Source organism: Engystomops pustulosus, chromosome 7, assembly GCF_040894005.1.
Source record: "Engystomops pustulosus chromosome 7, aEngPut4.maternal, whole genome shotgun sequence".
NCBI lineage: Eukaryota > Metazoa > Chordata > Amphibia > Anura > Leptodactylidae > Engystomops > Engystomops pustulosus.
The window spans coordinates 18,587,455-18,602,755 of NC_092417.1; the positions used below are offsets into that span (position 1 = coordinate 18,587,455).

The window sequence follows — 15,301 nt, forward strand, 5'->3', positions numbered from 1 at the left end:
GTCCAACGCCGGTAATGCTTGGTGTTAAATCTTTAAAAGAAACATAACATCAAAAATCTACCATAGATCTGATGGTAGGTTGTTATTAATGTGCTAAACCCTAATCCATTTTACCAAATCTTAAAAACTTTCCAAACTAAACCACATTTTATCTAGTTAATATGCTAATTATCGGCAGAGGCTATTGGGGCGTGGAGTAGCCTTTGCTTCACTGCTCCACTCAGTAGCCCCTGCCGATAAGTAGCATATTAGGTAGATAAAATGTAGTTTAGTTTAGAAAGTATTTTAGGTTTAGGTCAAAATGGACTATGACTTAAAAAAAAGATTAGAGCATGATAATGGCAACTTACCATCAGATCTAGCTGAATACGTAGAATTCTGTAAATTCTAAATTTTTAATTTAAATTCTGCCACTTTGTCAGGTCGGTTCATCACTGCTTTTAAGCCATATAATTACAACAGAAGGAAGTCCTTTGTTATTTCAATGTATTTTAACAATATTCTTTTAATTCTTTATTTTTTCATATTGCACTTTTTTGTTTACGCAGAACAATGAGCTTTAATTTTACATTTTTATGGTGCTTTTTGCATTTAATGAAAAAAAATCTGCTTTTTTATTATCATCACCTTTTTAGTAAAAGAATAACAAGCTAATTAAATAATAAAATAATTTCAAAAGTTTTCTCTTGTCTCCATGATTATGTATTTCTAAAATAGTGGATGGTAGAAATGTCCAGCATCCGGTGGCTTCTGATCGGTTTGTAGCTATTCTTCATTTATTTCTACTTTGTCCATCTGTAGATCTCAGTATTTGTCCTACAAAGTATTTCCACCAGAATGGGAAAAATGTTTTAATCTAAGAAAAATTATGTTACCACAAAATTTTTTACCAAAATTATAAAACATAGGGAATTTGTTAATAATGGCAAATTTGGTTAATAGATTTAATTATATATATTAACATTCTGAGTAGTAACTAATTATGTTGTCCTTTGCTTAAGGTTCTGGGTGTTCCTATGGAGAACTTTAACCAGACTCTTCCAGACATGTTTTATCTTCTTGGATTATCTACTGTTCCTCACCTCCAGGTTATAGGGTCCCTTATGTTTGTGGTGATGTATACTATCACTTTGGCAGGAAATTGTCTTCTTCTCATTACCGTAAGGATCAGCCCAAAATTACATACCCCTATGTACTTCTTTCTGAGTAATCTTTCCTTCATTGACATCTGTTTCACCTCCACCATAGTTCCTGTAATCCTCAGGAATACCCTATCCACTGACAAGAGCATTTCAGTAGGAGGTTGTATGGTCCAGATGCTCTGCTATTTAGGAATTGGTGGAGCAGAATGTCTCCTACTTGCCATAATGGCTTATGATAGGTTTGTAGCCATTTGTAGACCATTACACTATGTCAGTATTATGAACACAAGGTTTTGTATTATTTTAGCCCTAATACCATGGATTCTTGCTTTCCTAAACTCCTCTATACAAGTGCACATCACCTGGAGACTTCCCTTCTGCAAGAGTCATCATATCAACTACTTCTTTTGTGAAGTACCTCCCCTGCTTAGGCTCTCCTGCAGAGATACTTGGCTGAATGAGATATCAATGTATTTAGCAACTGGGATCATTGCTTTAGGTGCTTTCTCTTTAACTTTGATTTCCTATATTTACATTATCGCCACCATTTTAAAGATGCACTCTTCACGAAGTAGATATGCAGTGTTTTCTACATGCTCCTCCCATCTCACTGTTGTCACCCTTTATTATGGAACCATCATGTCCATCTATCTTCAGCCTCGATCTAACCACTCAGTTGAGAAAGACAAGTTTGTATCTGTTCTCTATACTGTGGTGACACCAATGTTTAATCCCATCATCTACAGCATCAGAAATAAGGAGGTTAAGACTTGTATAGTAACAAATCTAAAGCAGGTTATATCTCCTCCTGTTTGATGACATGTCATTGGTCATCTTCTAAATGTGGTCTCAATTTTAGGTTAAGAAATATGTTGTACAAATGAAAACCACTTTGGTCAAGGGTAGATGGAGGGTAGACATTTTTCTTAGTTATCCAGGGAAGACATAAGACTGAATTGGCCTTTCTGGGTTTAAAATATTCACCTCTAGCTGATGAGTAGTGGTTTTGATTGACGTCTGTATTGTCTTCATGGATTGTCTCCATGGTCAGTACTAGGCCGAGATAAATCCATGAAAGCAGCACTCCAGCCCTTCTAGCTTTAAAATGTCTCCACTGTAGATGAAGAAGTGCTAATTTTAAGAAGTGCTAATTCCAAGGATTTATTTATTTTTATTTTTTTTTATCATAAATTCTTGAGTTTTTTACCATTAGTATAAGTAACACAGGATTAGTAAACCCAAGCATGGGTTACTGTCCCTATTTTACAATGCTTTTGTGCAAGGATTTATTTTTTATCCTCCCTATCCACAGTGGAGTCACCTTGGTCCAAAATGATGACCACAACATGAAAACTTTTGACTCCAATCAGTTTTTTTTTGCATTGCACAGGCCACTTTAAAGAAAAGTAAGCAGGCCAGGACATGGAACAAGGTGGGCCAGGGTTGGAGCGCCTTGGCCACACAAATGTATTACTACCTGTGCCAAAAAAGTGGCTCAACTTATAGCTGTTCAAACTGGCTCAACTGTTCTTTTTGACCGAAAAAGGGTAAGTTTGCGATGTGGAAACATAATGGGGCAAAATTGTCTAAATGTAAACATGCAGCTGCACCCTGTGTCTCCTCATGTATTCTTCCTCTCCTCCACACCATACCTTTCCATGCACGTGAAAGCACTTGCAAATGCAAATGATGGGAAGGGAGATGCATTATTTTTGGAGGCCCTGAACGAGATACTGAACCCTGGTCTGAGGACTAAACTTAGAGTAGCAGACCCTCGGTTGAGGTACGCTAATCCTAGGGAAGTGAGCCATTGCCTCGCTGCTTTCCTAAGCTGAGGGGTCCAGATCAGTCCAGATTGAAGGTTCCAGGCATCATCGCGGGTACATTGTGGTTAATTTGTGATTTATGTTAATTATGATTTTTTCATACAGAATTTTTCTGAGGAGTTGATGTGGATTTATTTGCTTTTTGCTTGCTGTATTGATAGTACAAAATATATCTGTGGCTATATTTGATTTGCTATTGTTATAAATCTACTCTACAAAATCTATAAGAAAGGCGTATGAAAGATAGCGTGTCTGTGTGGTCTATGACTGTATGATAGTTTGTCCTGTTTGTTAACACTTATGAGACTCCTTGCTTGATGGAATGACTGTATGAGGGTTACATCAATAAAACCCTGGATGATAAGGAGCTGTAGTGATAAAGCTCTGATTAAATTATATAAAGGAGTCAGTTAATTAACCCTTTAACGACCTGGCCTTTTTTTGTTTATGCATTTCCATTTTTCACTCCCCACCTTCAAAAATCTCTAACTTTTTTATTTTTCCATGTAAAAAGCTGTGTGAAGGGCTTGTTTTCTGTGTAACAAATTGCACTTCATAGAGACTTTATTTAATATTACATGCCATGTACTGGGAAGCGGGAAAAAAATTCCAAATGCAGTAAAATTGGTGAAAAAACACATTTGCACCATTTTCTTGTGGCCTTGCATTTAATGGCTTTCACTGTGTGCCACAAATGACATGTCTACTTCATTCTTTTGGTCAGTGCGATCATGGAGATACCAAATTTACATAGGTTTTATAATGTTTTCATACATTTACAAAAATTAAAACCTCCTGCAAAAAAACTGTATTCTTAATTTTGCCATCTTCTGGCGCTAATACATTTATCATACTTTGGTTTATGGACCTGTGAATTGTGTAATTTTTGTGACTTTTGATGATGTTTACAATGCTGCCATTTGAAGGACTATACAGCCTTTTTTGGGGATTTTTTATATTTTATTAAATGGCAAAAAAGGGGCATTTTCAAATTTGGGCACTATTTTCCATTAGGGGGATAAACACGGATAAAACCGTTATTATATTTTGATAGATAGGACATTTTGGGATGCGGCGATTCCTAGTGTGTTTATGATTTTTACTGTTTATTTATATTTATATCAGTTGTAGGGAAAGGAGGGTGATTTGAATTTTTAGGTTTTTTTATTTTTATTTTTTTTAACTTTTTAAAATTTTACTGTATTGTACTTTAACCCTAGGTTGTCTGATTGATCCTACCATATACTGTTCATCATTCATTACAATGTGCAAATTGCACATTTTAATGAAATGGTTAAAAAATGATAGCCTTGGTTCTTCATGTGAACAGATCGCCACTCCCTGATGACACCAAGGGGAATGACGATCTTCACCAAAATGGCAGCGCCCATGCACTGCCATCTTTTTGAAGCTGCTGGCAAAGCTGCTTGCATCAATTGCGGGTGTTACTTGTAAGTGTTTGCTACAATATGCATCAAACACTTACTGGCTATGGAGAGGGCTCAGCCCGTGAACCCTTTTCATTTACCTGCAGCCAAAGAGTGACATATTATTACATCATGCTTCAGTAAGGGGGTTAATTAAATGGTTTGAAGTTGCAGGTATTAAACTTCAGCCAATATCAGTGTAGAATATTGGGAAAATAGCCAGGTACACTGTGTATATATGTGGTTTTTTCATTGGTGTCTGTCTTTATTTATCCTGTGAAGGGTTAACTAACCACTGACGCTGATCATGCTGAGTGAAGAAGCTGTTCCTGGTAACAGGAGAGGTCCACTTGAGTCGAGATGCAGTTCCTGGTGAAAAACCTGAAAGGGGTTGTTTTAAATCTGCTATTAATACACTGTGCTTATACTAATCTGAGAGTTAAGTGTGGCACTCTCCATACGCTGCGGCTGTTAGGGAGCTAAGCTAAGCAGGGACGGGCACGAGGGCATAATAAATTATGACTCACCCGTGCCTCCGGGCCCATTAACAGACCGTGCTGTGGTCCCCGTAGCAGCCGGTACAGCTGCTACGGTGGTAGTTACACCACTGCTGGTGTACACAATTTTGGTTGCATCTGGATCTGACTGTAAATCAGAAGTCTAGGGTTGGCCAGGACACATTGTTCTTTTGTCTGGCGCTGCACTGAGCTCCTCTCTGCAGTGGCTCCCACACTTGCATTCCAAGACAAGCTCAAACACAAAGACTTCCTGACAGATAACACATCACATTGTGAGGAGAGTAAAGCTACAAGCTACAGACAGATAAGATCTTTATCCAGGGGAGGGGGAGGCATATAGCAGAGCTGGTAGCGTATGTTATGGCTGTGATAGCAGAGTGGAGAATGTCATGTGTAATATGCATCACATGGATCTCAGCATCTCTGATCTGTCACATCTCTCATACTAGTGAATGTTCAGAAGCTAAATGAAAGACTGATCTGGCAAGCTCTGTGTAGAGCTGCATGATCTGTGTGCACTGTATAAATAAAGTAATTATTATTATTAAAGAGTATATAAACCTGGACCCTGACAATCTAAGCAGCTCACAGCATCTCATAGCAAAGAGGAATCACAAAGCGTCTGCTTAGAGAGTTTCCGCTCACACTCTGGAATCTTACACTGACCATCACTGAGTGATAGGAGCTAAAACACCAATAACACTGAGTGCAGTTGTAAAGTAAGGGGTTAAAATGATCTTTATTGTGTAAGCTTTAGTAGGGCATTGAAATTTGAGAATTTTTTTTCATGGGAAAACCCCTTTAATTAGGAAAAAGGAAGAAGGGGGTTTGGCCTTCCAAATGCACACTCCTATTATAAGGCAATGTAAATAAAAAGATGTATCTAATTGACTAACCCCAAAGATAGCACATCTAGGCTCTCAGTTACATTTACTATCCAGATATATTAAGGGCCCTCATTGCTTAATATCCCATCCCCACTCATGCCTAGCAGCTTAGTGCTAAGTGTCATAAGACCTCATCAGCCGATTAATGCTAATGTCTAGAATATGTGGTTTTCTATCACCACTAAAGGAAGGCATCTTCTGATCTAGAGGTGAAGATGGACAATCCTTCTCCTGCAGGCAATTTATTTTATACCAAGGAGATTCAACTCACACAGGAGGCCCTTCACAAACGAGAACCTCTGATCCAAGACCCCACTTGGTTAGAAAAATGGTTGTTATTTAAAATTTTGGCAAAAAAACTATCTCTATATTGTAAGATTACATCCTCATAATAGGAAAGACAGAAGATCTGGCTTATCTAAAACAATTGGACAAGGAGCTGTGGATTCAGATTACAGATAAGAAACTTAAATTTTTACTCAGGAAGTCCCATGATTTCACTAGGTGTATAAGAGTACAAGTAAATTCCCATAAAACCATCACACGATGGTACAGTAACCCCTCAGATCTAAAAAGGAGAGGTCTGTAAGAGAATAACTTTTGTTGGAGATGTGGTGCACCAGGAGGAACCCTGGGCTATATCTACTGGTCAAAATTATTGGGCTATGATTAGAGATGAGCGAACACACTCGTCCGAGCTTGATGCTCGTTCGAGCATTAGCGTACTCGAAACTGCTCGTTGCTCGGACGAGTATTTCGCCAGCTCGAGAAAATGGCATCTCCCTCCGTTGTGATTTTTGGCGGCCAGAAACAGAGCCAATCACAAGCCAGGAGACTCTGCACTCCACCCAGCATGACGTGGTACCCTTACACGTCGATAGCAGTGGTTGGCTGGCCTGATCAGGTGATCCTGGAATAGACTAGCCCCTGCCCGCGGTGCTCGGATCATTCTCTGTCTGGATGCCGCTAGGGAGAGAGCTGCTGCTGTTCAGGGAAAGCGTTAGGGTGTTCTATTAGAACAGTGTTAGGCAGGAGTGAGTCTACAAGAACCCAACAGCCCTTCTTAGGGCTACAACAACGTTATATATTTACCTTTTTTTGGTTTGCTTGTGGCTGGGCTTGCTGCCACTAGTAGTGCAGCTAGTACCATATTGTGAGGAATTTGCAGGGAGACTTGCTACCGTTGTGTTTAGCTCTTAGTGACAAACATATCCACCTCAAACACCGAAGTGGGACAATTTATTAGGGGTTTGATTTGAATTAGGCACAGTCTGCTGATTTATTTTTTTTTACGTTTATTTACTTTTTTAACTCAAAGTAATCTGGCAAAGCAGTGTGCTTTCAGTGTAGGCTAGAAAATAGCCATAGGAGAACCCCAACGGCTTACTTAGGCCTACAATAGCGTTATATTTTCCTTTTTTTTATTTGCTTGTGGCTGGGCTTGCTGGCACTAGTAGTGCAGCTAGTACCATATTGTGAAGAATTTGCAGGGAGACTTGCGACCATTGTGTTTAAGCTCTTAGTGACACACATATCCACCTCAAACACCGAAGTGCTACAATTTATTAGGGGTTTGATTTGAATTATTTTTTTTTACGTTTAATTTTTTTTATAACTCAAAGTCATCGGGCAGAGCACAAAATCCAGTTGTGTGCTGTCAGTGTAGGATAGATAAGATAAGATAAAATAAGTGACTACCAATCCCAAACCTTAGGAGGCGTGTTCCCCCGTGTCATGGTGACGTCACGTAGAAAACGGAAATCCGGTACACCATGGCAACGGGGCATGCATCCTTCAGGTGAATAGTGATCATAATATCATTGATTTTGTATTACGCTTTACTAAGAGCGTTAGTGAAGGGGCAACCAACACTCTAAACTTCAGGAGGGCAAATTTTCAGCAACTAAGGGAAGACCTTAAAGGCATAGACTGGGATAATGCTCTCAAGGACAAAAGCCCCCCCCAAAAATGGGACTTTTTCTCATATATTCTGAAAAAGTCCTGTGAGAAACACATACCTTATGGGAAAAAGCATAAAAGGAACAAGAAAAACCCTATGTGGCTAACTAGTCTTGTAAGGAAAGCAATAAGCGAGAAAGATAAAGCGTTTAAGGTGCTAAAACGTGAAGGTAGCGATGAGGCATTACAGGATTATAGAGAGAAAAATAAATCCTGTAAAAAGCAGATAAAGGCCGCAAAAATAGAGACTGAGAGAAATATTGCCAGGGAGAGCAAAAATAATCCCAAATTATTTTTCAAGTATATAAATGATAAGAAACTAAAAACAGAGAGTGTGGGTCCCCTTAGAAATAACATGGGGGTCATGGTGGAAGGAGACGAGGAAAGGGCCAATCTACTGAATGTCGCCTTCTCAACTGTCTTTACCCAGGAAAATCCCCTGGTGGAAGACACAATGAGGAATAATGTTAATTCTTTTTATAATGTCAACAGTTTAACCCAGGAAGAGGTACGGCGCCGCCTCGCAACCACTAAGATAGATAAATCACCGGGGCCAGATGGCATACACCCCCGGGTTCTGCATGAATTATGTACGGTGATAGACAGACCGTTATTTTTAATATTTGAAGATTCACTGAGGACTGGTTATGTTCCACAGGAATGGCGCATAGCAAATGTGGTACCAATATACAAAAAAGGATCAAATAGCGATCCTGGAAGTCTAACTGCTGTGGTGGGGAAAATATTTGAGGGGTTTATTAGAGATGCTATCCTGGAGTATCTCACTGTGCACAACCTTATAACCCAGCGTCAGCATGGGTTTATGAGAGATCGGTCCTGTCAGACTAATCTGATTGGTTTCTACGAGGAGGTAAGTTCAAGACTGGATCTGGGGGACGCTGTGGATGTTGTATATCTGGACTTCTCAAAGGCATTTGACACCGTGCCACATAAAAGGTTGGTATATAAAATGAGACTGCTGGGAATAGGAGAAAATCTGTGTATCTGGGTAAGTAATTGGCTTAGTGATAGAAAACAGAGGGTGGTCATTAATGGCACATTCTCAGATTGGGTTGATGTTACCAGTGGAGTGCCACAGGGGTCAGTATTGGGGCCACTTCTTTTTAATATTTTTATTAATGACCTTGTAGTGGGTTTACACAGTCAAGTTTCAATATTTGCAGATGATACTAAGCTGTGTAAAGTAATAAATACTGAGGTCGATAGTTTAGCATTACAGAGGGATTTGTGGAAGCTTGAGGGATGGGCAGAGAAATGGTTGATGAGGTTTAATGTAGATAAATGTAAAGTTATGCACTTGGGCCATGGAAACAAAAAGTATAATTATGTTCTAAACGGTCAATTACTTAGTAAAACTGAAGCTGAAAAGGACTTGGGCGTATTGGTGGATGGTAAACTTAATTTTAGTGACCAGAGCCAGGCGGCTGCTGCTAAAGCAAATAAAATAATGGGATGTATCAAGAGAGGAATAGATTCTCATGATAAAGACATAGTTTTGCCCTTATACAAATCCCTGGTCAGACCACACATGGAATATTGTGTACAGTTTTGGGCACCAGTGTATAAAAAGGATATAATAGAGCTGGAACGGGTGCAGAGGAGAGCAACCAGGATTATTAGGGGAATGGGGGGATTAGAATACACTGACAGATTACAAAATTTGGGATTATTCAGTTTAGAAAAAAGACGACTGAGGGGAGACCTCATTACAATGTACAAATACCTGAACGGACAGTACAAGGATCTCTCCAAAGATCTTTTTATACCTAGGCCTGTGACCAGGACAAGGGGGCATCCTCTACGCCTAGAGGAGAGGCGATTTTACCATCACCATAGACAAAGGTTCTTTACTGTAAGAGCAGTGAGACTGTGGAACTCTCTGCCGCAGGAGGTTGTTATGGCCGACTCTATGTACATGTTCAAGAGAGGCCTGGATGACTTTCTGGAGAGAAAAAATATCACGGGTTATGGGGATAAAACATTTATTTAATTCTTGAAGGCTGGACTTGATGGACTTGCGTCTCCTTCCAGCCTTATATACTATGATACTATGAATTAGGACTTCAAGTTACACAAACATCATTGTATGCATCAATTAGAAAGACATATGTTAAGAGTAACATCAATGATAAAGCACACATCGGATATATCGGTAAATAGCGCGGTCACATGTATAAAATAATGATAAGTGCAGAAGGACTAAATCTTAGTGTTGCGAGTGTAGGGGAAAGGGGGAGGAGATAAGTCACGGGCAAATAATCAATACCAAAGAGAGCCAGATATCACCTCCTCTTTTTCCTTTTTTGACCTTTTCTATACCAAAAAAACGGAAAGAGTGCCTGAAACGCGTAGGTGATACCACTACCATTTCCCATGCTTTTAACAAGTTACAAATAAAGAAGGAATTTTTTATGGATGTGCCGCGATCATCTATTTATTTTTGGATCTTTCAAGCCTCTGCAAACCCAGCAGACACCGCGAACAGCACTCCAACCCCCATCGGGCTATTGTCACAGCACAGATGTTACGGAATAACACTACGAAAGGGTGAGCTGCATTTTTGAGAAAGGATTGGTTTCCTTTCTTTATTCCTTTTTGCCTACAACTATGACCGTTTGGGTTGTTTTTGCGTGCCTCCCGATTCCATATTGATTCCATCTGTGTAAGGCTGATTCCCTATAACGCATTGACTGTGCAAGATATATTTTTTATGCTTGGAAAGACTTTTTTTCATATACTGCATTGTTCCCCCTCCACTTGTCACATAGTCTAAAATGCAATCAGAAGGAGCGCAAGGTATTCCCCCTGTTGAGAGTATCCTAGATGCAAGAAGCCGCAAGTTAGCGGAAGTCTTCAATGTGAATAATGATACTATGATAAAAAACACTGATTTGAAGACCAAGATGCACGAATTGGAGAAACTTTCTCTACAGGAACTAAGGACATGGTGGGATCACAATTCTTTGAACTCATACTTGACAAAAGAAATGATACCACGCGGTCTTAGAATAAAAAAAAGACCGACCACCGTATACAACGGGGACTTTGTAGCGAAATGGGATAACATCCTCTCGAATTGCTCATTTGCCTTGATTGGACTTATAGTGGAGGAGGAAGCATGCAAACTCCAAACTTTGAAGGATGAAATAGATAACACCGAAATGAGTTTGGAGCAATATAAGGAGATACCGGAATACAAACAATTGAAGGAGAATTTACATGCAACAATAGAAAAATCAGAGCAACATATAATGGATATTAAAAAAAGAAAATTCCTATGGGATTCGGAGGACTATGCATCGGGACATATCTATACTAGGAGACCATCGGAGACCTCAACACCACGCTCCATTTTAAAGAAAAATAAGTATAAAAAACGCAATAAGAATAAGAAACCAAGGAAGGTCTCCTTCAGCTCGTCCGAAATGGATTCAGATACATCTATGATTGAAACAGATAGTTCACAACCCTCTTCTACATCAGGACACAAATCACATCCGTCAAAAAACGGGGTAGGAGATCGGGAAGAAAGCACAAAAGATACCGATTCAGGACCCAACCGGGATTACCCTACGAGGAGCAAGAAGAAGGGACAAAAATAAGGAGTAACAACATGTCTAGTGACAGCAGTTTTCTGAATTTATCAGCATGTGTCTTTTCCACTAACCAGATAAAGGTCCTGGAAAAGGGACTTAACTTTGTCCCTACGACACGTTTCAATGTCTTTGATACTATGCTGGATGTGAATAGATTCGTAAGGATCCTGACTGTCAAAAGACATTTTTTTGACAGTATCAGTGACCCGGAAGACTCATCATCATTAGTCCCAGAGATACATAATAAGTACACCGGTCTTGAGTTTAAAGACCAGTGCGCTCTTTTGGGTCTCAAGGGTTTAACCGATACAATAGAATCAGAAAGACACATTCACACAACACCAATTAAAACACCAAATAGATTCTTTTACCCTGTCAATGCTAGAGTACCCGCTATGGAGAAGTTCCAACAGGTAGTGGAACGAGACCTGATGAATCTCTTTAAGGAAAAGCCTCAGTCCCGGGGGAACAATCTTGACCCCCCTTTGAAGCAGGCACTATCGGAATTGGAGTCAAACAGCCAAGTCATCTTCAGGATGGCAGATAAAGGGGGCAAGGTTGTGGCCCTGGACAGAGCCTTGTATAATAACCTAGTCATGGATATTCTATGGGATACTTCCACTTACAGGAAACTTGACACTGACCCAACAGTTATTTTCCAGAAACAAATGTTGGAAATTATTGAGGAGGGAATAGCCTTGGGCATCATACCAGAAGGAAAAAAGGATTATTTATGTCCAACTCATCCAGTTACACCCATTTTCCATGGGTTACCCAAGGTACACAAAAACATCTTTCCCCCATCCCTAAGACCCATAATATCAGGTATAGGGTCCCTGAACGAACATCTATGTGAATGGGTTGACATGTTGCTCCAACCACTGGTTCTAGGGCTGCCAGGCTACCTGAAGGATAGCAAACAAGTTCTTAACATCTTTGATAAGTTTGCTTGGAAAAATGAATATGCTTGGGTCACTTGCGACGTTAGCGCACTATATAGTTCGATCCCGCATGACCTCGTCATTATAGCACTAGCACACCATCTATATAGATCCAGCCAGTATTCTGTGGAGCTATGTGAATTTCTCATTGATGTGACCAAATTTCTGCTAACTCACAATTTTTTTCTGTTCGATTAATTATTTTTTTTGCAGATACGAAGAGCGCCAATGGGGGCCCGTTTTTCACCCTCATTGGCGAACCTATTCATGTCCTGGTGGGAGGAGGAATACATATACTCCACACAAAACCCGTTTTTTGAAAGCATTGCATGGTACGGGCGATACATCGACGACATACTGATTGTATGGTCGTCTGGTGTGTCGTCCGTGCCATGCTTTGTCACATATTTGAACAACAACAACATGAATTTAAATTTTACGTTCAATGTGAATAACACCACTATAGAGTCAAAACTACCTTATTTAGGAAAGAAACGGCGGGTAATGCCATTCTAAATGCAAATAGCAGTCACCCTAATCACACATTGAAAGCCATACCTGTAGGGGAATTCATTAGCTTGTTCAGATCTAGAGGAATTCCTATCACAAGCAGAATCTCTTAGCCTTAGATTAGCACAGAGGGATTATCCTAAATGGTCCATTAAAAGAGCCTTTGAGATAGCGAGACACAAAGATAGGGAACTCCTACTTGGGCCAAGAAACAGGGAAAGAAACACAACAGTATCGAATAACCCAAGAATTACTTTTTCGACACAATACAGTTCCGATTATCAACATATCATTGGAATCCTAAAAAAGAACCTTCCCATATTGCACCAGGACGATAAACTAAATTCCATCCTAAAAAATGGTTGTAACTTTGTCTCCAAAAGAGGAAGAACTGTGGGGTCCAAGCTTTCCCCAAGTTTCTTCACCAATGACATAGGCAAACCAATTACTAATACCTGGCTAAACATGAAAGGATTTTTTAGATGTGGATCTACACGTTGCAATGTATGTGAAATTAATAATAATACCAAACCACACGTCATTAACACATTTATTAATTGTGATTCCACCTTTTTGATCTATGTGATCAAATGTGAAATATGCGACATTTCCTATGTAGGATGTACCACTAGGAAACTCAAAACCAGGATTGCGGAACACCTTCGAGACTGCACAAAAAGCGCTGACAAAAATATGTCAGGGGCATCCAGACATTTTGCCGCGGTACACACAGAAGATGTTTCCTCTTTCCGTTTTTTTGGTATAGAAAAGGTCAAAAAAGGAAAAAGAGGAGGTGATAGACGCAGGGCTCTGTTGAAACGGGAAGCTCTTTGGATCTTTAAATTAGGGACTAGAGTACCATTAGGGTTGAATTTCGGAACAGATCTGTCCCTTTTCTTTTAATGCAATCTGGCTCTCTTTGGTATTGATTATTTGCCCGTGACTTATCTCCTTCCCCTTTCCCCTACACTCGCAACACTAAGATTTAGTCCTTCTGCACTTATCATTATTTTATACATGTGACCGCGCTATTTACCGATATATCCGATGTGTGCTTTATCATTGATGTTACTCTAAACATATGTCTTTCTAATTGATGCTTACAATGAAGTTTGTGTAACTTGAAGTCCTAATTAGGCTCACCTGAAGGATGCGTGCCCCGTTGCCATGGTGTACCGGATTTCCGTTTTCTATGTGACGTCACCATGACACAGGGGAACACGCCTCCTAAGGTTTGGGATTGAGAGTCACTTATTTTAAAAGTTGTATTTGTATGTAGGAGTATTTGCCATGACAAAGGGCACGTGAGTGCCTGAAACGCGTAGGTGATACCCCTACCATTTCCCATGCTTTTAACAAGTTACAAATAAAGAAGGAATTTTTTATGGATGTGCCGCGATCATCTATTTATTTTTGGATCTTTCAAGCCTCTGCAAACCCAGCAGACACCGCGAACAGCACTCCAACCCCCATCGGGCTATTGTCACAGCACAGATGTTACGGAATAACACTACGAAAGGGTGAGCTGCATTTTTGAGAAAGGATTGGTTTCCTTTCTTTATTCCTTTTTGCCTACAACAGTGTAGGATAGAATCTAGCCATAGCAATAGGATAGCATCGTTTTGTTTAAAAAAAAAAAAAAAACACAAAAAACCAAAAAAATGTACAGTTTACACTTTAATTTGGAAAATGTTTAACCCGAGGGCTAGGGTTAGAGGACGAGGGCGTGGACGTCGGCGTCCAACTACTGCAGGGGTCAGAGGCAGTGGTACTGGGTGGGGTGAGACACCACCTGCTGATGAGGGAGCAGGGGAACGCCGCAGAGCTACACTCCCTAGGTTCATGTCTCAAGTTACTAGGACTCGTGGTAGAGCACTGTTGAGGCCAGAACAGTGCGAACAGGTGATATCGTGGATTGCGGACAATGCTTCTAGCCATTTTTCCACCAGTCAGTCTTCCACGCAGTCCACCCATGTCACCGAAATCAGCACTCCTCCAGCTCCTCCACCTCAGCCTCCTTCCCCCCAGTCTGCCCCCTCCCAGGAAAATTTGGCATTTGAACCGGCATACTCTGAGGAACTGTTTTCTGGACCTTTCCCAGAGTCACAAACCACTTGTCCGGTTGCTGCTGAGCTCTTTTCCGATGCCCAGGTTTTCCACCGGTCGCAGTCTGTGGGTGATGATGACATTATTGACGTAGTGGAAGAAGTGTGTAAAGAGGTGTCGGACGATGAGGAGACACGGTTGTCAGACAGTGGTGAAGTTATTGTCAGGGCAGGAAGTCTGAGGGGGGAGCAGACTGAGGGATAGGAGGATGATGAGGTGACAGACCCAAGCTGGGTTGATAGGCCGGGTGAACACAGTGCTTCTGAGACGGAGGCGAGTCCTATACCAGAACAGGTTGGAAAAGGCAGTGGTGGGGTCAGACAAAGAGGCAGGACCAGAGCTGGTGCATCAGCGCCAAATGTTTCACG

The 15,301-nt window shown here is 40.4% G+C and overlaps 1 protein-coding gene across 1 annotated transcript; it reads left to right on the forward strand.

Moving 5' to 3' along the window:
- Window positions 1-1,016: 1,016 nt before the first annotated feature.
- LOC140070020 (olfactory receptor 5V1-like) lies at window positions 1,017-1,958 on the forward strand. Its single transcript, XM_072116353.1, has one exon. The coding sequence runs from the start codon at window positions 1,017-1,019 to the stop codon at window positions 1,956-1,958; it is 942 nt and encodes a 313-aa protein (XP_071972454.1).
- Window positions 1,959-15,301: the final 13,343 nt, after the last annotated feature.